A 25,481-nucleotide genomic window follows, 5' to 3' on the forward strand; every position below is an offset into this window, starting at 1 on the left:
TAGAAAAACAAAATCCCCATTACCTTTATATTATGCATATAATTCTTTGTCATTCCAGATCTCTTTGGTTTCTCTTATATGTTTAGGTACTGGTATTTTGCATTCCTTTGATATTGGTACATACTTCGCACACAGCATCCTGTAAACCTTCTAATATTGCAGCATGTTATTATTTTTATGATTGTCTAATAGTTCAAAAAATTTGATGCAATTAGAGTTCACCAATGTTTCCATTTTGCCTAGTATAAATGTACTAGAGTACTATACTGAACACATCTGCACGTGTATCATCTTTTATCTCTCTGGTGATTTCTCTTCATATTTTAAATTATTTATTCACCATAGGATGAACTCCCCAGTAGCTGATTTACTAAGTTGGGAGAAATATTTTTTATGCTTTTTTATTTTTACACATTTTATGACACATTTTTTACACATTTTGCATTTTTTCCTCAAAAGTACAGCAATTTACAGAGCTACCACTTTCTTACAGCTATCTGCAGTAGGTTTTGGGGGGACAAAAAAAAAAAAACTTTTTTCCCCCCTCACTAGTTCTCCTTATAGTGTGTGTGTGTGTGTGTGTGTGTGTGTGTGTGTGAGAGTGAGAGAGAGAGAGAGAATGTTGATAACTAGTAAAGCTAAACTTTTTTGGCGGGTATACATTTGCTTTTTTTGATATTCTTGTGGCGGGGCAGATACTTATGTATAACTATTAGACTGGGTGCTGGTCTAGTAAGTATTTAAAGGGTAGAAAGGTTTAGGAACCTTCAACTGTAGCCATCTTTGAGCATCTGGTAAGGTATAGATTGTGAAACTCTGAAAACTTTGATTCAGAGAAAATAGTTATATAGCTAATGATTGGATGGTGAGGTAGTCTATTTAATATACCGAATGTTACCTGATTTTTTTCTGTAGGAATTTTAAAAGACACTCAAGACTCTTTCTTCCTGGGTCTTTTTACTCTCTCTCTCTCTCTCTTTTTTTTTAAAGTCTAGTTTGTAGATCTAGAAAGTGTAGGGAATTAAACTGAATATTTTACTAATTCCATGCATTTTTTTTTTCTTAACAAAGAGAAAAAGTAAGAGGAAACAAAGTGAAAATTGAGTTAGGGCCTTTACACGATATTGGTTTTTACCTGAGGAGAAATGAGGACTATTGAAGAGTTGATGAAGAGGGATGACTAGAACAGGTTTTGAAAAGCTCATTGAAACTGATGTATAGTAGTCAGGTAACTGAGGCATCTGGATGTGCATGTTTTTGCTCCTGAGAGACACAGGAGACCGTGGAGATGGAAATTATATGGGACAAAGAAAGAATTTTCATAGTTTTCTGGCGTTGGGGAGTACTTGATGTTGTTATTCTTCTTTTTTAGAGCACTGTTAGTTCAATGTTAAAACATTTATTTATGGGCTGGGGATGTGGCTCAAGCGGTAGCGCGCTCGCCTGGCATGTGTGCGGCCCGGGTTCGATCCTCAGCACCACATACAAAACAAAGACGTTGTGTCCGCCGAAAACTAAAAAATAAATATTAAAAAAAAAAACCAAAAAAACATTTATTTAGGGCTGGGATTGTGGCTCAGAGGTAGAGCACTTCCCTACCATGCGTGAGGCACTGGGTTCGATCCTCAGCACCACATAAAAATAAAATAAAGATATTGTGTCCACCTATGACTAAAAAATAAATATTTAAAAAAACATTTATTTAGAGAAGAATGAATTATGGGGATCTGCTGTGCAAGTTATTTGAGTAGTATAAGTAAAAAGTGAGATAGCTAGTTAGTGGAGAAAAATGATGGGGATGTGGAGAGGATTAGAGGAATGATTTGACAGGTATTTTGTTTATAAAATCAACCAAAGATAAGGAGCGTGGCACCTGTTATGTTTAATATATTTTTTATCATTTTCTTAATATAACATTACACATTTTTTATATTTCAGATGAATTTACAACTGGTTTTCTGGATTGGACTGATCAGTTCAATTTGCTGCGTGTTTGGTCAAACAGGTAAAAAAAAAAAAGGTTTTCTAATTATCTTTTTATCTTATGCCACTCTTTGATTAATTGGATCCTTGGAAAACCTGAGTCAGATCACGCTGCTCCTTTTAAAAGCCCTGCAGTGGTCACATCTCATCATGAGTGAAGAGCCGTGTCCTTCCAAGGGCCTGCAGTTCCTTCATGGTCAGGCTTGCCTCTAACCTGCTGCCTGATAGGCAGGTTGACTAGTGAAATGCTGAAATGATAGAGGAGCAGGATAGATGACACAAAAATCTTTTGAAAGTATAAAGTGTTTGAGCAGAGAGAAGGCAAAATCATGTAATATATTCAGAAAGAAATAAAGTAAATCTATAGAATGGTGGCTTAAGAACTGCCCATTATTACCTAAAAAAATGTTAACTTTCTAAATAATGTTCTTACCCTTGGATGAAAAAGTTTTCCAAAATGTTGGCATCATCTAGAAGAGCAGTGAAACTAAAGCTAAGATACATTTAATCCTGTGAAGCATGGTGTGTCCACATCTGGAATAGTAGATACCAAATCTATTCTCCACATCTCAAAAAAGTACATTGAATAGAACAATTAGAATTATTTGCTCTCAGGATCGGAAAGACTTACTATATGTAAAAGTGAAGGAAAACTCCTTTAAAAAAAAACTTGATAAATTTGAATTATTAAAAATCATTATTCCAATATCTGTATGTTAGAACACCATAAATGAAAAACTAAACAAAGGCTTAGCTTCTTTAATATTTATGGAAAGCCACTAAAGATCATGAACATGATAATAGAAAAACTTGCAAAAAGACCTAACAGAAAATTCACAAAAAGAAATGATCAGTAAATACAAACAACAAATGTGATCCATTAAATAACTGACAATTGAATTAATATTCTAATGTATACTTCTTAAATGAATAAAAGTTTTTGATATTTAAGTACTTAGTGTAATTGGAGTGTGGCAAAATAATATGTATGTGTTGCATGGTGGAATAGAAATTAGTGTATTACTTCTGTGCAAAAATTAGTGTGTATTGCGGATCTCAGAGATGTTAATTTACTCTTCAACTTGCTAGCCCTTTTTTTGGACATTTGTTATAAGAAAGTTATTAGGTCTGTACTGAGGTTTATATGTAAGAATGGTCATCAAAGTGCATGTGTACTGCCGCAGTCTGGCTGAGCACAAAATAACCGAGCCGCCACGAGGCACTTGTAAGTTCAAACAGGAACTCTTTATTGCCCAAACTCCACCAGCACTCCACCTGCACCTCCCAGGAACACTCTCATCCTCCACCGGGCTCTGCGCCCACTCTCTCGGAACTCCTCGAGAACTCAACTGGAACTCCAAAGTAGCGGGCGCCCAAGGCTGCAGGAGCTGCCCTATTGCTGGACAGCAAAGGTCTATATACAACTGAATACACAGCTTAACTTAATCATCATCATCTCAATGGCTTGATGGCATCACATCTTAACCATTCCTTCTGGCAAAATGCCATGCTCCATCCTTACTCGGCTGTGGCCCTCAACAGTGTACATGGGCATGTGTGTGTGCATTTGGAGTGTTTGTGTGTGTGAGCAAGCTATTGTGAGCTGTGCACACACGTGCTTGGAAATTGTCTCCTTTTGCCCAACACTACCTAGATTATATTCATATAATAAAATATTATATAGTCATTGAAAGCCACATTTTTGAAGTATTTCTAACAACATGAATAAAACACTGAGAATAATGTTTAAAAAGCAGTATATAAAACTGTATTATGAAATGTATTGTCAATTGCTTTAAAATAATGTCTGTATGTGCTTGTTTGCTATTTCTTTATATGTCTGTACAGAAAAAAAAGACTACAAAGAAATATACAAAAAAATGTGCTTTATCGCTCAGTGAGCACATTGTGAATGATTATTTTTGTTATGCTTTCATGTGTTTTCCAATTTTCTATATAGAGTATTAGGTTTATAATAAGAAAAGTTACAGTGAATGCAGTTCTTATTTGTGTTTGCCACATGAAAGGCATGTGAGTTCTTAGGTGGAATAAGAAATATTTAAGACTTATTTTGAATACAGAGCCTAAAAATTCATGGGATTTTGGATTGGATAAGTGTGGATTTTTCACTTATTTAACATACTAAAAATGCAAATTACTAAGACATTTGTGGGAGTATAGGTGTGATATCCTGAATCACATGAAAAGAAGTAATAATACTTTACCCATTTGTAAGAAAACTCATTTTGTTTAATACCATCCAAATGAATAGATTCTGAAATTATACCTCTGAAAAAAATGATAAATGTATAGTTGGATTAATAGTACTTAGTTTTTGGTATAAAATACAAGAAAGATAACTGTGTTCTCTGTTTTGGGCTTTTTTTTTTTTTTTTTTGGTACCAGGGATTGAGATCAGTGATACTTAACCAACCACTGAGCCATATACTCAGCCCTTTTTATTTTGAGACAGAGTCTCGCTAAATCGCTGAGAGCCTCACTAAATTGCTAAAGCCAGCTTTGAATTTGTAATCCTTCTGCTTCACCTTCCGGAGCCGCTGGGGTTACAGGCATAGGCCAGCACTCCTTGCTCATAGCTGTGTTCTTATATGGCTTCCATTGCCAACATGCATAGTTTTTTGTGGGTAGTTCTCTTTTAGTTTGGTAACTAGTTTAGAGTTTTCATATTTAACATACGTATAAATTGTATCATTTGTCATTATAATCTGATTTTTCATTTTTTTTTTTTTCTCTGAAACTTCATATAAATTGGCTTTCTTTCCTTTTCTGGACAGATAAAAATAGATGTCTGAAAGCAAATGCCAAATCATGTGGAGAATGTATACAAGCTGGGCCAAATTGTGGGTGGTGCACAAATTCAGTAAGTAAAGTTGCACATGTCCTTTCCATTTACTCTCTGATTATTGAGTACTGCCCAATGCTGTGTCCTAGTGAAGTACTAGATATGAATTTTCACTTAAGTCAGTGTTTATTGAACAGTGTGTGATGGTCTAGAACTGTGCTGTTAAGTACAGTAGCCACTTGAGCACTTGTGATGTGGGTGGCACAGATTAGTTGCTCTAAGTCTCAAGTACAGATTTGAAGACAGTATAAAAAAATCAGTGTTGAAATAATTATTTTATATAAACATGTAATAAGTGTTAAAATTAATTTCTCATTTCTTTGTTTCTATTGGATAACTTTCCAGAAAAATATCTACCTATTTAGTTTGACTATTGTAGATTTTTTTCCCTTGTTTCAGTGGGGAGGTATAGATTAATCTTAGAAATCTCTATACCGGGCTGGGGATGTGGCTCAAGTGGTAGCGCGCTCACCTGGCATGCGTGGGGCGCTGGGTTCGATCCTTAGCACCACATAAAAATAAAATAAAAATGTTGTGTCCACCGAAAACTGAAAAATAAAAAAAAAGAAAAATCTCTATACCTTACCTAACATGATGCCTTCTAGAAAGCCTACAAATTTCATTGAGTAAATAAATGAATATGTAAGAATAGGAAGTAAGGAGAGGTTATTTTGAGGTTATATAATTTATTCAAATAATGAATAAATAATAATAAAGTCAAAGGATTATTGATTATGTCTTTACCTAGGCATTTGGACTCAAATTGCAAGTGCCTAACTGTAGGCTTAACTGGTCAAATGTCAAGCATGTCAGATGATTTGACCATATCAAAGAGAGGTTTTTGTTTTATATCAAACTATTTCTTATGGTTCTTTTCTGTTACCGTTTTTAAAATGGTAAGCTGGTATTAACTTGGAAACAGTGGAATAAAGAGTGCTGTGAGTTTATCTTAGGCAAGGCTTACTTAACTGCACCTCTTTGCTTTCTTCTCTGGAAAATGAGGATATTGCCCCCTTTATCTGTAGCTTCAATTAGAATTGATGACCTGTAGTAGTGTTTCTTTGATGGTTCTAAATAAATAGTAGCTGCTATTATCATCAACATCCATTTCATAAAGGCCATAGTTTATATGTAGTTGAGGATTATTCTAGCCAAACTATTCCTTAGATAATTTAGCCTTTGAGCTCTGGACATAACTACTGTTTGATATTTGGATTTATACATGATTAGTAGTTGTCAACCATACTGAATAAGTGATTTCACTGAAAGAAATGTGGTTTGATTTGATTTGAATTTGAAGTTTACTATTTAAAATAATACACTGAAATAAGTACTGGGAAATTTATTACTTTCTTAGAATTGATTTTACTATTTTTAAACAAGAGGACTTGTGGTTTAGACAAAGGGAGCTTTTTGTTGTAAAAGCCCAAAATGAAATGTGTTGGGTATCATTTATTTTTTGTAATTTGTGTGTTTGCAATTATATTATGTAAAAAAGTTTGCTTATTTATACTAGTATTTTATGTATCATTTAGACATTTTTACAAGAAGGAATGCCTACTTCTGCACGATGTGATGATTTAGAAGCCTTAAAAAAGAAGGGTTGCCATCCAGATGACATAGAAAATCCCAGAGGCTCCAAAACTATAAAGAAAAATAAAAATGTAACGAACCGGAGCAAAGGAACAGCAGAGAAGCTCCAGCCAGAAGATATTACTCAGATCCAGCCACAGCAGTTGGTTTTGCAATTGCGATCAGGTATAGAATCTAACTCTATGAATACCTTCCTTTTTACTTGGGTATTTTGTTTGTTTTTATGGTGCTGAGAATGGAACCCAAGACCACTGAGATACACCTTCAACCTTCTACTCGAGTTTTTGACACCATCTTTATACAAGCCTCTTAATTAGTTCTGTGGAAGGCTCCTTTTTACATGTGAACTGGCACTCCAAGATGTGGAATAGGCTTAAGTTTAGGATTTTTTTTTTTTTTTTTTTGCAATGTTAAAAAATATATGTGCATTGTGTGTGTGTGTGTGTGTATACTTAATATTATTAAATGTCTAATGTTAGTAGCAAGTTTTGTTAAATATTCAGAAGGTATTACATAGACTAAATGAATTTTAAAAATAATTATGTCCATCCTCCACTATAATTTCATAATATAAAATCAGATTTTAACAATTTCCTTTGTATTTATTTAGCATTGCAATCCCACAATTAAAAACAAAGAAACAGCAAGCATTCTTCATATCCTTTCTCATTTCTATCCTTTTAGAAAGAATGGTACACATTCCTGTCCCATGACCCTTTTCTTTCGGCTCTCCAACCTGTACAGTCAGGCCTCAACTTCCACACCTGGTCTGTAAAGTGCCATTATCACCTTGAACCTTCAGGGATCCTTGTCAGAGTCATTCATTTATATATTTATCTAATTTATTTATTATTGTTACTTTTAAGCCTTTCTGCACTAAGTGATGCTTTGAACCTCTTGGGATGCTTAGCCCTTAGCTTTTGTGATGTAACTTCTTGTTGTTCTCATCTCATCATTGCTTTCTAGTCCCTTTTTGTGTCTTATTTTTTTCTCTCTCTGAAGTTCTCTTAAAATTTGTTTTTCCTCCATGGCTTTAAAACCATTCATATGCTGAAACAACAGCTCTGTACCATTTCATACAGAAAAATCAACATAATAAAAACCAGTAAGTTTTCATCCAAACCTTTATTTTTCTCCTGTAGTGTCTGAGAGTGTGTGTGTGTGCGTGTATTTTAGGTGCTAAGGATCAAACCCAGGGTATGGCAAGTGCTAGACAAGTGTGTTATCTCTGAGCTACGTCTCCAGCCCCTATATTTTCTGAGTGAATACATTTATCATGTTGTGTGTTTCTCTCCTCTTCTCCTTCCTCATTGTTCAGAGCTTCATTTCTCTTGAATTTTTCTATAGTTTCTTACCTGGAATCTTTGTATAATTTCTTTTTAAAACTCTTTTTTTGCCACGTTTTCTGAAGTAAAAATCATATTATTTACTCAACATATAGTGACATCCTATTATACAGAGATTTGTCACTTACAGCTTCAGTCTCCAAATGTTAGTTGTACCCTGCTTTGTCCTCCTCAGTCTAATAGATGTTATTTTGTTTGTTTTTTCTCTCATAATTAAAAACTTGTGTTAGTTGGCTTTTTATTACTATAACAACTACTGGGGATAATTAGCTTATAAGGAAAAAGGGTTTATTTGGGTTCTTAGATTTGGAGATTTCAGTCCATGGTTGAGTGGTCCTGTTACTCTGGGCCTGTGGCAAGGCGGAACAGGATCCCACTGACCCCCTTAAAGGGCACGCCCCCCAGAGACCTAACACATGAACCATTGGGGGACATTCCAGATCCAGAAAGATTGATTGTGTTGCTGACAGTCAATTTTTGGGAATGTTGTCTTTTTCATTTTTGTTTCTCTAAGATCAGGTGTTTTAAGTATTTGTTGAACAAAATTTAGTACAGTACACATTGAGTTACTTATAGAATTCTCAGGTTTTGTGAAAAGTATATACTTAATATATTTCATTTTATTATGTTTACCATGTAAGTCAGATTTATTTGGTTTTTTTTTTTTTTTCCATTTGCTTTTTTGGTACCGGGGATTTAACCCAGGGATCCAGGGGCTCTTAACCACTGAGTCACATTCCCAGCCCTTTTTTTATTTTTATTTTGAGACAGGGTCATGCTAAGTTTCTCAGGGTGTTGCTAAATTTCTGAGGCTGGCTTTGAACTTGTGATCCTCCTACCTCAGTCTCCCAGCCATTGGGATTACAAGTGTGTACCATTGCACCCAGCTTATTTGCTTTGGATTATTGGTGAGCTAATTTCATTTTCTAATCTCTTTTTAATCAGGAGAGCCACAGATGTTTACATTAAAATTCAAGAGAGCTGAAGACTATCCCATTGATCTTTATTACCTCATGGACCTCTCTTACTCAATGAAAGATGATTTGGAGAATGTAAAAAGTCTTGGAACAGATCTGATGAATGAAATGAGGAGGATTACTTCAGACTTCCGAATTGGTAGGACTATTGGGAAAATTAATAATTTTCATATGTATAAGTCTTGACACTTGTCAAAGTCCTTTTGTTTTCCTCTTTTATTCTTTTGTTTTTTTGGGGGGCAGGGGTAGTGGTGATGGTACTGGGGATTGAACTCAGGGGCACTTGACCGATGAGCCACATCCCCAACTCTGTTTATTTAGAGACAGGGTCTCTCTGAGTTGCTTAGTGCCTGGCTTTTTGGTGACGCTGGCTTTGAACTTTCCATCTTCCTGCCTCAGCTTCCTGAGCCACTGGGATAACAGGTGCGCGCCACCACCCCAGCCAGTTTTCCTCCTTTATTCTTTATAACATTCTTGTGAGATAAATTTGCCAGTTTGTAGCTTTTTCTTTCTGAGAGGAAACTGATATTCTTGACGTACATCTAATGCTCTTTCTGCTTTCTCATTCCTCTGTTATTTTATGATACTATGTAATTTGACACAGATTATTCCTTATAGGTAGTGAAATCTATGCTTGTTTTCACAGGAATTTATCCATTCATCTGTTGATTCATTTTATAGACGTGTTGAGTACCCCAGGTTCTATTTCATTACCAACTAGTGTAAGCACACTTGCTTGTATGTCATGTCCTAATTTCATTTTATACCTGGATTTCATATTATAGTGATCTCAGTGTATCCCCAAGTGAACCTCTTTCTTCCTGCCACATTTCACCACTCGTCCAGCAGAAGTTTAGAAACAGAAGATTGGAAAGACTTGACTATCTTCTTGAGGCTAAAAATGCCTCTCAAAAATTAACTCTGTGTGGACACATTAAAAAAAATAGCGCTTGGTTAAAATATACTTTCATTCAGTAAAAATAATTGACCATGGAGATTGGAAGCTTTTACCAAGTTAGTCTTTTGTGAGGTGGTCCAAAATCTAGAATATTCCTTCTATCATGCTGTTATTGAGAGCTGGTACACTAAGAAAATGAATCTGAGTTATTTTCAAAGTGGGTACACTTATATCTTAGTCTCTTGGGCTGCTGTAACAAAATGCTGTAAACCGAGTAGCTTATAAACAACAGAACTTTTTTTCTCACAGTTACAGAGTGAGAATTCAACATCAAATCAGATTCTGTGTCTGGCGAGGATCCACCATTTGGTTCACAGATGGTCCTTCTAGCTGTATCTTCTCTCTGGGGACTCTTTTTTTTTTAATATTTATTTTTTAGTTATGGTTGAACACAATACCTTAATTTTATTTATTTATTTTTATGTGGTGCTGAGGATCAAACCCAGGGTGTTGCATGTGCGAGTGCTCTACTGCTGAGCCACAACCCCAGCCCCTCTGGGGTCACTTTTTATGAGACTACTAATCCCAGTCATGCAGGCCCCACCTTCATAATTTAATCACCTCCCAAAGGCTTTAGTTTCTAACATTAATTACATTGGGGATTAGGTTTTCAACATGTGAATTTTGGGGGTGGGGCTCACATATATTCATTTCATAGAAACCTATATGTGATAACATAGTTGACTTTTGGAAAAAATACAAGCTTATCTGTATCTCTGCATCGATCTATGTACATGTGCATTTTTTTTCTCCCAGGATTTGGCTCATTTGTGGAGAAAACTGTGATGCCTTACATTAGTACAACACCAGCGAAGCTCAGGAACCCTTGCACAAGTGAACAGAACTGTACCAGTCCATTTAGCTACAAAAATGTACTCAGTCTTACTGATAAAGGGGAAATATTTAACGAACTTGTGGGTAAACAGCGTATATCTGGAAATTTGGATTCTCCAGAAGGTGGTTTTGATGCAATCATGCAAGTTGCAGTTTGTGGAGTAAGTGCATTTATTTTCTACAAGGGGATATCATTTGTATTACTTGTGTGCATTTTAGTGTAACATCAAAAATTACCTTAATTACCATGTCATTAAATTACTCCAGAGAAGTACAGGCAGTAATCTCTTAAATTACCTCCAACTGCAGGAGGAGGGAAATCATGTTTAATCATTATGTCTCTGTTTAAAAACAGGCATACAGAGTTTTAAAAGCTAGAATTCTGACCATTAATTGAAGTTCTGCATTTTTTAAAAATTTTTATTATTAGTTGTTCAAAACATTATTACATAGTTCTTGACATATCATATTTCATACATTTGATTCAAGTGGATTATGAACTTCCATTTTTACCCCATATACAGATTGCAGAATCACATTGGTTACACATCCACTTTTTTACATATTGCCATACTAGTGTCTGTTGTGTTCTGTTGCCTTTCCTATCCTCTACTATCCCCCCTCCCCTCCCCTCCCCTCCCATCTTCTCTCTCTACCCCATCTCCTGTAATTCATTTCTCCCCCTTTTTTTTTTCCCTTTCCCCTCACTTCCTCTTATATGTAATTTTGTATAACAATGAGGGTCTCCTTCCATTTCAATGCAGTTTCCCTTCTCTCTCCCTTTCCCTCCCACCTCTTGTCCCTGTTTAATGTAAATCTTCTCATTCTCTTCCTCCCTGCTCTGTTCTTAGTTCTCTCTCCTTATATCAAAGAAGACATTTGGCATTTGTTTTTTAGGGATTGGCTAGCTTCACTTAGCATAATCTGCTCTAATGCCATCCATTTCCCTGCAAATTCCATGATTTTGTCATTTTTTAGTGCAGAGTAATACTCCATTGTGTATAAATGCCACATTGTTTTTTATCCATTCATCTATTGAAGGGCATCTAGGTTGGTTCCACAGTCTAGCTATTGTGAATTGTGCTGCTATGAACAGCAGCAGTATCCCTATAGTACGCTCTTTTAAGGTCTTTAGGGAATAGTCCAAGAAGGGGAATAGCTGGGTCAAATGGTGGTTCCATTCCCAGCTTTCCCAGGAATCTCCATACTGCTTTCCAAATTGGCCGCACCAATTTGCAGTCCCACCAGCATTTTTGGAAGAGGCTCAGTTGTCTCGACTTTCAGACTTTCTACTGGAGATGGAATTAATGTTATCTGAGGCTTCACCAAAAATCCTGAACATGCTCAGAGGGAATAGCATTTCATATCATTTTCTCTGGTCAATTGTCTTCCACTCATTGTCTTTGAAAGACAATTATTTCTTCTGTGTCTTGGTAATTCAAAAGGAAAGAACTTTTAAAGCTTTAGATTATAAGCTACATTTATGGTTTTAGTGGCAGGGTTATAAGTAGTAGCAACTTCATCTCTAATTGGCCAGTGATTAGCATTTTGTGACCCATGTACCAGCCTAGTATTTTGCAATAAACCTTTTTTTTAATATGTATTTTTTCATTGTAGTTGGGCACGATACCTTTGTTTTATTTATTTATTTTTATGTTGTGCTTAGCTGAACCACAACCCCAGCCCCTGCAGTAAACTTTTAATGATAGAGTCGAGGCTGAAAGTAGAAAACTTTGTAAATACAAGTTTGTCTGGAGGACCTACTATTGTCTCATTTTTTCTCCCTTGCTAAGGTGCTAATGGATATTCAAGATAATAAGTGAAACAACATGGTAATTAGTGCAATAGTTAGGAATTTTCCTATCCTCTCCATCCTAGGCAATTTACTTAGCCTCTCTAGGATTGTTTCCTTCTTTCTTTCTCCCTTTCCCCCCTTTCTCTTTTCAGGACTGGGGATTGAACTTGTACATGGTAGGTAGGCACTGTAGAACTGAGCTATATCCCCAGCTCTTTTTTACATTTTTATTTTGAGACAGGGTCTTGCTAAGGTAGCCCAGGCTATCTTCAAACTTGCAATCCTCCCGCCTCAGCCTCCCGAATCTCTGGGATTACAGCAACATACCACTGCACATAGCTGTTTTCTTTTGAAAGGATAATAATAGTATACTCGTGGGGCTATGAAATTCTAGTGCAGTAATCCATTTAATGTACCAGTATGCACTCAGCAAATATTAACTACTGTCTTGGTAATTTTGACTTCTCACTAGAGTGTTTATAAATTAAGATTGGTCTCAAGTTTTTAAAGCTGAAGAAAGTAGTTTCCAGATAGTATCTGGCCTGCTACCTCTTTTCATTCTGGCTATTTATTTTCAATTGTTATAGGAACAGTATTCTTTGGGCTGCCTTTATCCACCTCTTAACCAGAGGGATAAAACCAATCAGCATTCATTGTCATGATGGCTATCTTTCTGTGTTTGTCATGCTCTACTTCTCTAGAGGTGAAAAAGACAACATTCTACTTTTTAAAAGATTGTTAACATTAATAAACTTAATTCCTTTAGACAAGGAGTTTAGACTTGAAGGGTATAAACAGTTATATTGAGTTAATTTAAATTTAGACACAATTATGAAATCGAATGTTACTTTACTGCTACTTTAAATTCTTTGTTGACTAGGTACAGAATAAAATAAATGAACAAATAAATAGTATTGATCTGTGAGTTAAGATGAGTAGAATTAAACAGCAATTGGATAAATTTTTCTCTAATAAAAAAGGAAGGCCTCATGTGGAGGGCTGATTAAGAAGTATATGGTACTCAAGATGGGGCAAGAGTGGATGGAGGATGGATGGGAACAAGACACAGCGGTAGCATAAAAGAAGGTATAGGCTGGAACACTTATCACTCATAAATATTCACCAAGCTCCTATTACAAGGCAGGCGCACTGTGCATGCTGCTGTACAGTAATCCCTGCTACATGTCCACATACCTCAGCTCATTTTAAATACTTTTTAAAATGAGCTGAGGTATGTGGACATCTAGCAAGAAATAGCTGTGGAGTGGATAACCATCATTCAGTGGTCTCTCTGTGTTTATCAGCAAGATAATTATCATTGTTGAAAGAGAAAGATACAGAATGAGGTTAAAAGTACAGTGGTAGTCTGTGTCAAATAAAGATTTATGTCAAATTATTGTGAGTAGCGTTTTAAAATTGAAATCCTTTTATTTTCATTTATTTAAGTCATCAATTGGCTGGAGGAATGTTACACGGCTACTGGTATTTTCCACGGATGCTGGATTTCACTTTGCTGGAGATGGGAAACTTGGTGGCATTGTTTTACCAAATGATGGACAATGTCACCTAGAAAATAATGTGTACACAATGAGCCATTATTATGTAAGTGCTCAAGTTTTTACAAGGTGAATGAATTTATGTTGAGTTTTAGTGTTTATAGTGTTCAGTATTGTGGGTGACTGGCTTGTGGGTTTTTCAGCCTTTGGAATAGTGTTTTTTAGGTAAGTATGGGTCCTACCCTGGTGTCCAGGCAAACTAGTGTTGCTGTTGGTGAAGATGTAGTGCTGTGTTTACTTCCTTGCATGTAGGCAAGGACCTCATTGGGTAAAAGGAGACATAAGAGACTACTTGGACTCTTGTCTGAATCCATACCCATCTCCTCTCATTTGCCAACAACTTATGGTAGCAAAATTAATATTGTTCCAAAATAATTTATCACTGAGCTACATTCCCATTCCTTTTTTTTTTTTTTTTAAAATATTTATTTATTTATTTAGTTTTCGGCAGACACAACATCTTTGTTTGTATGTGGTGCTGAGGATCGAACCCGGGCTGCACGCATGCCAGGCGAGCGCGCTACCACTTGAGCCACATCCCCAGCCCTCCTTTTTATATTTTATGTTGAGACAACAGGATCTTGCTAAGTTGCCTAGCCTGACATTAAACTTCAATTGATCCTCCTGCCTCAGCTTCCCGAGTAGCTGGGATTATAGGCGTGTATCACTAGCCCAGCTAGCTTTACTTTCATTTTCTTCCTTTATATGATTTTTAAAAACAGGCAAATTGTCTTTATTGAAAATAAAGATGGGTAAATTACTCAAGATTCAAAAGAAATTTAAATGTTGGTGACTCTTGATCTTAAGTGATAGATGATAGAATCTTTTATTTAATTGTCCTTATAGTTAATGAACATAGATTATCTTACTATTTAAGACATTTTAATATGAAAATTAAAAAAAAATTTAGTTGTAGATTAACACAATATCTTTATTTTGTTAATTTTTTTATGTGGTGCTGAAGATTGAACCTAGTGCCTCCATACACTAGGCGAGTGCTCTACCACTGAGCCACAACCCCAGCCCTAATATGAAAATTCTTATATAAACAAAAAGTAGAATGAAGATTAGAAACCCACATTTACATATAACCCACCTCAGCAATTATATGCATTTGATACTCTTATTTGAAAGTACTTTTGTGTAAGCAGTTATATATGCAAATAATTATTATTTTCAAAAAGTATTAAAAAATGGAACATATTGGAATATTAAATTTTGTTATTAATTTCTTAGGATTATCCCTCTATTGCTCACCTTGTCCAGAAACTCAGTGAAAATAATATTCAGACGATTTTTGCAGTGACTGAAGAATTTCAGCCCGTTTACAAGGTAAATATGTGTGAGATAGAAAAAAGTTCTAGACTTTTTTCTCTTTCATTTGTTTAATCATTAGAGGCAAAATTATATTTGAATTGAAATGTGTGGACTAGTCCACTGATAGGTGGACTAATTTTACAGAGATTTATATTAATTTTTAATTACATATTATGAAACAAGTTTTCCTCAAGTTTGATTCCTAAAATTGTTTACGACATTTGTAGGGAACTAATATTTCTTCATTTAATTTTTTTAGATACACATGACAGTAGAGTGTATTCTGACATATTTTACATAGGTGAAATATAACATTCTAATTAGGATTCCATTCTTGTAGGGAACTGATATTTAAAGATAACTGTTACTTGCTCAATGGACTCTAATTGTTTAAATGAATAATATTTGTATTTTACCTGTTTTATTTCTTAATTTCAGGAACTGAAAAATTTGATCCCTAAGTCAGCAGTTGGGACATTGTCTGCAAATTCTAGCAATGTGATACAGTTGATCATTGATGCTTACAATGTGAGTACATTAAGTAGATTAAATTTGAACAAAATCCTACTGAGAATACTTGGCTCAAAGAAAGTAAAACTTCCTTTATGAACAATTTAGCAAGCCAGTAAGTCAACAAAAAAATTTATATTCTATATCTGAAAGAAAATTTTTATATTATCGTATCAGAACATGGCCTAAGTCAAGAAAAAATATGATAAAGGCATGTGGGGAAATTTTTGAGTATATGTTTGTATGTCATTAAGCAGTAGATGTATGTGTTGGTGAGCAAGTGTAACTCACATTTAAATTTACAGGTTGTCCCTAATCTTTTTCTTCCCCAAAGTATCCTTTATAGATTCATCTATTTTGATGAACTGTGCTGGAAAATTTTATTACCATTTCTCCTCTTGTCTCATATATTCAGAGGATATATTTTTCTATTTTCAATAGGTACACACACTCACACATTTATATATACAGCTATATATATGCACACATGACATAAAATACATAAAAATGTAAATATATATGTGACTTGCTTAAAAAGATTTATAGGATTGTTCTTGCCTCACTTGGGAGTTGATACTAAAGACAAATTGTTTTTCCCTTTTAGATCTTAGTTCACTACTGAGCATTTGTTAGTAATCATTTAAAATAATCTGAAGGCTTTTATAATACTTTGTAATATTGTGCATTGCATTTAATTCCACATATTCCTCCATAACCCTCTGGTAGGTTGAATTTTAGATATTTTTTACATTGTGCAATGGGTATTCCCAAATGTTTTGGAAAGAACTATCTGAGAAAGTTTTTGCAGATTTTCAAGATTCTAGTCATTCTGTGTCTTCCCCATAGTTGGTCTCTCTCTGTCTAAACAGAACATTTTCCTAGTTCCTAGTTTAGTAGTGATATGAGCAGGAGGTAGCTTGCCACTGCAACCTCCTTCATTTGCTCTTAGAGCTGATATTTTAAATAAAGATTGACTTGAATTCACCTCAGGACCTCAGGATCTCACACATGCTAGGCAAGCACTCTGCCACTGTGCTGTATGATCATTAATATTTTAACTGAAAAATTAAAACAAATGCCCTTTTCAATTGTGTATATTAGTTTGAAGATTGGACCCTTTATTAATTAGAACCTGTTTCTCTAGGTTCTATGTTTTCTAGTCATTTGGATTTGGTTTCAAAATACTTTACTGAAATGACATTTTTAGCTGGGCATGGTGGCGTGCATCTGTAATCAGGAGGTTGAGGGAGGAGGATTGTCAGTCCAAAGTCAGCCTCAGTACTTAGTGAGGCCCTAAAGCAACTCAGTGAGACCCTGTCTCTAAATAAAATGCAAGAGGCTAGGGAATGTGGCTCAGTGGTTAAGTGTTCCTGGGTTCAATCCCCAATACCAAAAAAAAAAAAAAAAAGATTTTTTTTTTTCTTTTTAACAATTCATCTTATATGCATTCAACTAGCATTTTATTTGACTTCCCTATTTATACTTCATCTTTCTTTTAGTCCCTTTCCTCAGAAGTCATTTTGGAAAACAGCAAGTTGCCAGAAGGAGTAACAATAAATTACAAATCCTATTGCAAGAACGGAGTGAATGGAACTGGGGAAAATGGGCGAAAATGTTCTAATATTTCCATTGGAGATGAGGTATTTTCTAAAAATGTTTTCTATATAAAAGAAAAAAATTACTTGTTTATAGAAAAGCAAATTTACTTTCTAATTTGAGAGGAATCAAATCAGTGATTTTTTTAAATACTTGTGATATTCATTGCTAATTTGCTAACTTAATCTAGTTTTTCTTCCCTCAAGGTTCAATTTGAAATTAGCATAACTGCAAATAAATGTCCAAATAAGAAATCTGAGACCATTAAAATTAAGCCTCTGGGCTTCACTGAGGAAGTGGAGATTATTCTTGAGTTCATCTGTAAATGTGAATGCCAAAGTGAAGGCATCCCTGAAAGTCCAAAGTGTCATGAAGGAAATGGAACATTTGAGTGTGGAGCTTGTAGGTAAGCTGGGAGTTGTCGAGTGATAGTTATATGGATTTAGAAAGTTATAGGCAGGCTGTATTTTGGGATACCATAGAAAATCTCTGTTTGGAACAAAAATGAATTATTTGTTCCAACCACTGTTCATAACTAAAGGATCATTTTGATGGCCTTTTGTGCTGGTTTTTGAAGAGTACTCATAAGTTACTACTAAATCGAAGTGCTAAAATGAATGCTTTCATAGCTCTGCAAGAAGTTACCCAATACACTGTTAAGGTAGTATTTGGATTTTTCTCTTATGATAGCATTTGCACTTTTCTAGAGCAAAAAAAGCCTACGTAAAATATCTTTTAGAAAAACATACCAAACTGATAATGGTGATTTTTTATCTAAGAAGGAAGATTAGGGGGCATTGAAGGATGTTTACCCAGAAAATGATATTTTTAGAATACAGAATCTACCAACTTAAATTATATAAACATTTTCATAATGTGGTTACCTTTTTAAATTTAAATATAAAGCTGAATGTACTGAGGATACCTTTCTCCTTAAAAGAACAGGAGAATAAGATATTTTGATTTAAATGTCAGCCTTAGATGACTATGCTTAGAAGAGTTATTGGTCATGAGGAAAATACATGGCTATAATTCACCATCAATTTTCTTTTTTTCCTTCAGTACTGGAGATTGAACCCAGAGATGCTCTACTATTAAAATAGATCCCACCCTTTTTTATTTTTAATTTTAAGATAGGGTCTTGCTAAGTTGCCCAAACTGGCCTCAAATTTGTGATCCTCCTACCTAAGCCCTCTAAGTTGCTGGGATTATAGATGTGCACCACTGTGCATGGCTTACCATCAATTAATTGCCTGTTCTAAATAACAATGTGAATGTTATAGTTTTATTTTCATGTTGTACATTTCCTGCTTGAGTCATGAAGATCTATTTTTAATAAAATCTCATTTAACCAAAAAGTTTACCTTGAAAATTCTTTGCATAATGTATTCTCACCTGATATATTGGTAGTTTGAAAGGCTTGTTCATAGTTTTGTTTTCTCTCTCGTGAATTGTTATTTCAAGTTATTTTTATTCTGATTGCAATTTTGAACTCTTCTTCAGGTGCAACGAGGGACGTGTTGGTAGACATTGTGAATGTAGTACAGATGAAGTTAACAGTGAGGACATGGATGCATACTGCAGGAAAGAAAACAGTTCAGAAATCTGTAGTAACAATGGAGAGTGCGTCTGTGGACAGTGTGTTTGTAGGAAGAGGGATAATACAAATGAAATTTATTCTGGCAAATTCTGCGAGTGTGATAATTTCAACTGTGATAGATCCAATGGCTTAATTTGTGGAGGTGAGAAAAGCACCTAAAATAGTTATAAAATATGACCCCTCCAACATGGTAAAACATCTTAGGACTTTACATGTTCAGTAATTAGAAAAGGGTGGCATTCAGGGTCAGTCCATCACTTAGATACACTTTGTTCTCTGCTTATTTTTAAATAAATGCTGTGGTTTTGTATTTTTACCACTATTTTGAGAAATGATATTTTTAATTGCAGGCAATGGTGTTTGCAGGTGTCGTGTGTGTGAATGCTACCCCAACTACACTGGCAGTGCGTGTGACTGTTCTTTGGATACTGCGCCATGTATGGCCGTAAATGGACAGATCTGCAATGGCCGGGGCATCTGTGAGTGTGGTGTCTGTAAATGTACAGATCCAAAGTTTCAAGGGCAAACTTGTGAGACATGTCAGACCTGCCTTGGCGTCTGTGCTGAGCATAAGTAAGTATTTTCTAATTCTTGATATAGTTAACATTTACTTTCTGCTGATATAAATATGTATTGTCATTATCCATAGAACTATAACAGGTGCCAATATGTTATAAATGAAATGTTGACTGCAAAGAAACCAACTTTTTTCTTAAAGATTCTTTCTTAATAGGCAGTGTGTATTGCATGATATTGAAGTGTATGTCACATGAGAGCTGCATTATTACTTTGATCTGAATTTATTCTATAATTGAATTTGTGTGGTTACCTTTGTTAAATTAGCATTACTATCTTTTTGTTGTTCTGTTTCTGGGAGTGAAACTATAGCCTTGTGTGTGCTAGGCACGTGCTCTACCTCTAAGCTATACTCCTGAGTCCAATTACTGTTTGTTAACTCTGTAAAATTAAAGTTTTTTTCTTTTGCAGGATTCTTATAATAATAGTAGTAAATTGTTTAAATTAAGGTGTGTGTGTATACACACACACACACACACACACATTATGTGATAGGGTTAACTTTATTACCTGTATTTCAACTTAAACTCTTATGAAATTATAATTGATTTGGAAAGCTAGCATTTTTTTAATTTGATGAGTTTTATAAAAAATAGCTTTAATGAGATATAACTGACATACAAAAACTTGACATATTTAAAGTATAGAATTTGACAAAACTTTTTTTTTGTTTTGTTTTTAACTAACATCTGTTTTTGACCATCAGTAAGAAATTACTTGTTTTAAAATACCAGATGCTGGCATTGTTCAGCAAAGTCTGTTTGGGTTATTTATAATTGTTATAAAATTGAACTGCTAACATTTGTTCATTGAAACATTTTGAACTGCATTAATGCTTTACATCCCTGCATTTATATTAAAAATCCATACATGAATGACAATGAGAAAACTTGTAATTACTTGATTTCTGTCCCTTAGTTTTCCACTCACAGGCATATACTTGGTTACTTTTTGACCCCATGGGGTGAAAAGTCTTACATTCATTACTACCAACAACAGGGAGAAGAGAAAATATTTGGTCATTTTGATAATGAAATGCTTCTCATCTTAAGTGTATTTTTAAGCACGTTTTCCATGTATGCCACGTGCTAGATGGATGTCTTTTGGCATAATTGTTACATATTTGACATGAATAGCACACAACTTGATATCGTTGTAAAAAGGCTAACCAGATAGGCCTCACTTGCCTCCTGCAAAGCCCCAGATCTGTTTTGAAGTCCTGAACAATTTCTCTCACCAGTCACAGGAAGTGGGAAGTTTTTGAATCAGTACAGTGGGCTTCTGATAGTGCCTGGCCTCTAACAGTGAGTTTTCTTCACTCCTACAGTAATGGGTACAATCCTGCAAGCAACTTTTATAACCAGTTGCTTCCTGGGTGCTTAGCCACTACTTGGTTTGCTGATAGGTTTGCTAGCAATTGGCTTTTTATAAGCCACGTAATACACGTTTCTTTCCTACTCTGTTCTCCTTCAACTGGGACTTGGAGAGCCAGAGGTGGTGCTAGGGTTAGCCACTGACAGCAGTGGGGTCATAGCTGCTTGAAACTAGCATTTCTTTTATTAATTTACCATTCAAATCCTTCTTCATTATTTTTGGTTGAATTTGGACACAGAAAATAATCTTTAAGGAAAATTTATCTTAATACTACATTTTAAATTTAACAATTTATATTTTAAACAGAGAATGTGTTCAGTGCAGAGCATTCAACAAAGGAGAAAAGAAAGACAGATGTGCACAAGAATGTTCACATTTCAACCTGACCAAGGTAGAAAGTCGGGACAAATTACCCCAGCCAGTACAGGTTGATCCCCTGTCCCACTGTAAGGAGAAGGATGTTGATGACTGCTGGTTCTACTTCACATATTCAGTGAATGGTAACAACGAAGCCATTGTTCATGTTGTGGAGACTCCAGGTAAAAAATCTCTTAATGTCAAAAATTCTTTTCATTTTCTTTTATCCCTTACTTTTCAGGCCTGTTGTAAGGTTTCCTAAGACCCAGAAACAGCCTTCAGCAGCTCTATTATTTCAGGTTCAATTGGGAAATTTTCCTTTTCGCAAATTTTAAAATTTAACTAAGAAATAAGGAGAAGAGAAGTCAAGTTTTAAGTTTTCTGAGGGGAGTGTTTAAAGATGAAATGGCAATAATCAGAATGTGGAACCATGCCTGACAGGAGGTACTCAGTAAGAATGTTGTCACAGGTGATATTTAAATTTGAGCTTGACTGAACCTTGGATAGTGTGAAATATAATTTGTTAAAATATATTATTAAGTGTTGAACTTGCTCACCTTCTCAGAAGATGAAGCTTTTTTTTTTTTTTTTTTTTTTAATCTTTGTTTTTCTTGTAGCCTTTTTGGTAGATTCTTTGGAATATTCTACAGCAGTATACAGGTTTTTGTGTGAACATATTTTGGAAGATACGATAAACATGTTTAACTTTATAGGAAACTGCCAAACTCTTTAGTTTCAGTGCTATTTTATATTATCAGGTGGGGTGTTTGGCAGATTTTGTTTCCTAGTCTACCTTCTTGTCTTCTCATTTTCTTAGCATTGTCTTTTGGATATCAGAAGTTTTATTTATTTTGTGTATTTTGGAGGATAGAACTCAAACTCACTAGGCAAGCTACTCTACTACTCTTAGCCCTGGAAGTTTTGACAAAATACAGTTTACCAAGTTTTTAATTTTTAAAAAAAAAATTTTTTTTTTTTGGTTGTAGATGGACACAATACCTTTATTTCATTTGTTTATTTTTATGTGGTGCTGGGGATTGAACCCAGCATCTTGCACATGCCAGGCAAGCACTCTACCACTGAGTCACAACTCTGGCCCCCATGTTTTCTTTTATTGACCTTGATTTTACTATTGTATCTAAGAATTCTTTTGCATAACCCAAGATTTTAAAGGGTTTTCTCCTGTGATTTCTTCTAGATATTTGATAACTTATGGTTTTACATGAAGGCCTATAACCCATTTTCAGTTAATTTTAGTATATAGAGTAAGAGACAGCTTTTTGAATGATTGTCTAGGTCCTGCATCTTTTGTTGAAGATTGTCCTTTCTCCAGTTATGTTGAAAATTTGGTGAACTTAATGTGTGTAGGTGGGTTTCTGACTCTCTTCTCTATTCTCTTCCATTAATCTATGTGTCGGTCCTTTAGCTGTACTAGACTGTCTCATAGCTTTATGATTAGTCTCTTTTTTTCCATTTAAATTCATTTCTTAACTGATACATAAAATATAAAAATGTCTTTAAGTGGGGTAAACATGGAATGTTTGGGGTACATATATTCATTTTGTAATGTTTAAATTCAGTTCAACATATCTACTCAAATATTTATCATTTCTTTATAGTGTAAACTTTGAATATATGTTCTTGTAGCTTTTTGAAAAACACAGGTCATTGTTGTCTGTAGCTGTGCGATAGTATACCAAAACTTCTTGTTCTTACTACACTGTAAGTTAATACACATTCTACTCTCCACTTTGATGATCTCAACTTTTTTAGATTTTTACATATGTGTGAGATCATGTTAATAGGGCACAGACAGATGCAAATGATGGGAACACAGGTTAAGGGAATTTCTATTAAATGGGCCCACTGTGCTGACCCCTACATGCTTTCTTTTTTAAGAATCAATTTACCTGCATCCATGACTGACTTAAGTGGACAGGATATGTCACATTCCTCTATTTCCTTCAGGAGAAATGCAGGCCTGAAATGTCAATAAAAGAAACCCAAGTAACTCTGAAGGGGGAGACTTTTGTGGCCCTTTTTCACAGACCAAATCCTGAAACTCAGGGATAAGGATAATTCCTCTTTACCAAAAAATCTGTAAGAATTTATGGTTAAGAATATTATTAGAAAAAGAAGGAAAAGAAAAAAGGAATGATGTTAAAAAAAAAAAAAAAGAATACAATTAGAACCCATCAGCATGGTCCAAAGTGACCTAGAGTTGTCTTGGCAGTGGGGAATTGAAGGTCTGAAGTCGTCCTGCTATTAGTCAAAAGTCTAGAGGTAGACCTGGGTGGGACTATGGGACCTTCTCTGGGATTCCCAATAAAACTGGCGTGCAGGAGAGGCAACTCTCCCTTTCCTCTCTGAGAGGAAGCACTCTCTTCCTTAAGAGTGTTTCCTTTTCCTTTTCCTTTTCCTGTCCCTTTAAAAAACTAAACTCATGGCTGTTAGTCTGAGTGACATGTCTGAAACCTTTCTGACTTGATGGCAAGAATTCGGGGTTTAGTGGCGGGGTTGGGGGTGTGTTCGTGCTATCTCAATTTCCTGGAAGGCCCAAACCCTGTAACAGTGTGATACGTGTATTTCTGTACATGGCTTATTTGATTTAACATAATAAACTTAACTTCCATTTATATTGTTGCAAATGACAAAATTTCATTCTTCTTCATGGCTGAATAGTATTCTGTTTGTGCATATGTATCACACTTTCTTTATGCACTCATCTATTGATAGATATTTAGGTTGTTTCCATTTCTTGACTGTTGTGAATAGTGCTGCAATAAAAATGAGAGTGCAGATATCTTTACCTTACTGATTTTATTTCCTTTGAGTATTTACTGAAGAATGGGGTTGTTGGAATGTTGTTGGAATGGTTGTTAGTAGTTCTGTCTTTAATTTTTGAGAAACCTCCATATTGTTTTCCATAATTATTGTACTAATTTAAATTCCTACCAACAGGTTCAAGGGTTGTCATTTTTCCATATCCTTGCCAGCACTTTGTATCTTTTAATAGTAGCTGTCCTTACTGGATTGGAATGATAATCCTGTTGTGGTTTGATTTGTATTACTGTGATGACTGGTGATATTAAACATTTTTTCATATACTTGTTGTGCCATTTTTATGTCTTCTATTGAGAAATGTCTGTTTAGATCTATTGCTCATTTTTAAATTGGTGTGTGTCTTTTTTGCTATTTATTTTTTCAGTTGCTTTTATGTTCTGGATATTGATTCCTTGTCAGGTGTATAATTTGCAAACATTCTTTTTCCATTCTCTAGATTGTCTCTGAATGTTAAAGATTGTCTCCTTTCCTGTGCAGAAGTTTGATATAGTCTTATTTGTCAGTTTTTGCTTCTGTTTCCTGTGCTTTTGGAATAAAAATCTTTGCCCATTCTAATGTCCAGAAGCATTTCCCTTCTGTTTTCTTCAAGAAGTTTCACTTTGAGATCTTACATTTAAGTCTTTAACCCATTTTAAGGTGATTTTTGTCACTGGTCAAATATAGGGGTCTAGCTTCATTCTTCTGCATGTGGATATTCATTCAGTTTTTTCCAGAACAATTTTTTGAAAAGACTTTCCTTTCTGCAGTGTATGTTTTTAACATCTTTGTCAAAAATGACTTGGCATAGATGTGTGGGTTTACTTTTAGGCCCTCTATCCTGTTCCATTGGTCTGTCTATTTTTAAGCCAAATCTATTTTTCTGCCTTCCATGTAACTTTTAGAATTAGCTTGCTGAGTGATACCTATAAAAATCTTGCCAGAATTTTGATGAAATTGCACTGAGTTTATAGATCAAATGGGGGAGAATTAACATCTTGGCAGTATTAGATCTTCTAATTCATGAACATGGAATATCTCTTAATGTAGTCAGGTCTTCTCTGATTCTTTTATCATTATTTAGTAATTTTAATGTACAAATCTTGCACATATTTTATTAGAGTTATATGTAAGTTTTTGATGATTTTTGATGTTATTATAAGTGATTTTTAAAAAAATTTCAATTTCTTATAGAAATGAACATATGTGTTGAAAAATACATGACCTTTGATTATTAATCATGTCGTACCTTATAAACTACCTGTTTTGTCTTTTTTTTTTTTTTTTTTAAGCTTTTGGGGGATAGCATCCATTCACTTACCTTGGCTTTTTTGCTGGGGACTGGGTACAGAAGATTGAACTCAGGGACACTTGATCACTGAGCCACATCCCCAGCCCTGGTTTGTATTTTATTTAGATACAGTCT

At 34.8% G+C, this 25,481-nt stretch overlaps 1 protein-coding gene across 3 annotated transcripts in view; it reads left to right on the plus strand.

Moving 5' to 3' along the window:
• The window catches only part of Itgb1 (integrin subunit beta 1), a 48,746-nt gene that overhangs the window by 15,953 nt on the left and 7,312 nt on the right, over nt 1-25,481 (plus strand). For all 3 annotated transcript variants that reach the window (XM_071599899.1, XM_071599900.1, XM_027928543.2), the window contains 13 exons: nt 1,939-2,005; nt 4,779-4,864; nt 6,382-6,604; nt 8,731-8,901; nt 10,477-10,715; nt 13,796-13,951; nt 15,142-15,237; nt 15,661-15,750; nt 17,232-17,372; nt 17,535-17,734; nt 18,832-19,070; nt 19,279-19,501; nt 21,185-21,417. In XM_071599899.1, coding sequence (XP_071456000.1) covers nt 1,939-2,005; nt 4,779-4,864; nt 6,382-6,604; nt 8,731-8,901; nt 10,477-10,715; nt 13,796-13,951; nt 15,142-15,237; nt 15,661-15,750; nt 17,232-17,372; nt 17,535-17,734; nt 18,832-19,070; nt 19,279-19,501; nt 21,185-21,417 — 2,164 coding nt within the window. The remainder of the gene's footprint in view (nt 1-1,938; nt 2,006-4,778; nt 4,865-6,381; nt 6,605-8,730; nt 8,902-10,476; nt 10,716-13,795; nt 13,952-15,141; nt 15,238-15,660; nt 15,751-17,231; nt 17,373-17,534; nt 17,735-18,831; nt 19,071-19,278; nt 19,502-21,184; nt 21,418-25,481) is intronic.

The sequence above is a fragment of the Marmota flaviventris genome, chromosome 12 (genome assembly GCF_047511675.1).
Source record: "Marmota flaviventris isolate mMarFla1 chromosome 12, mMarFla1.hap1, whole genome shotgun sequence".
NCBI classification, from domain to species: Eukaryota; Metazoa; Chordata; class Mammalia; order Rodentia; family Sciuridae; genus Marmota; species Marmota flaviventris.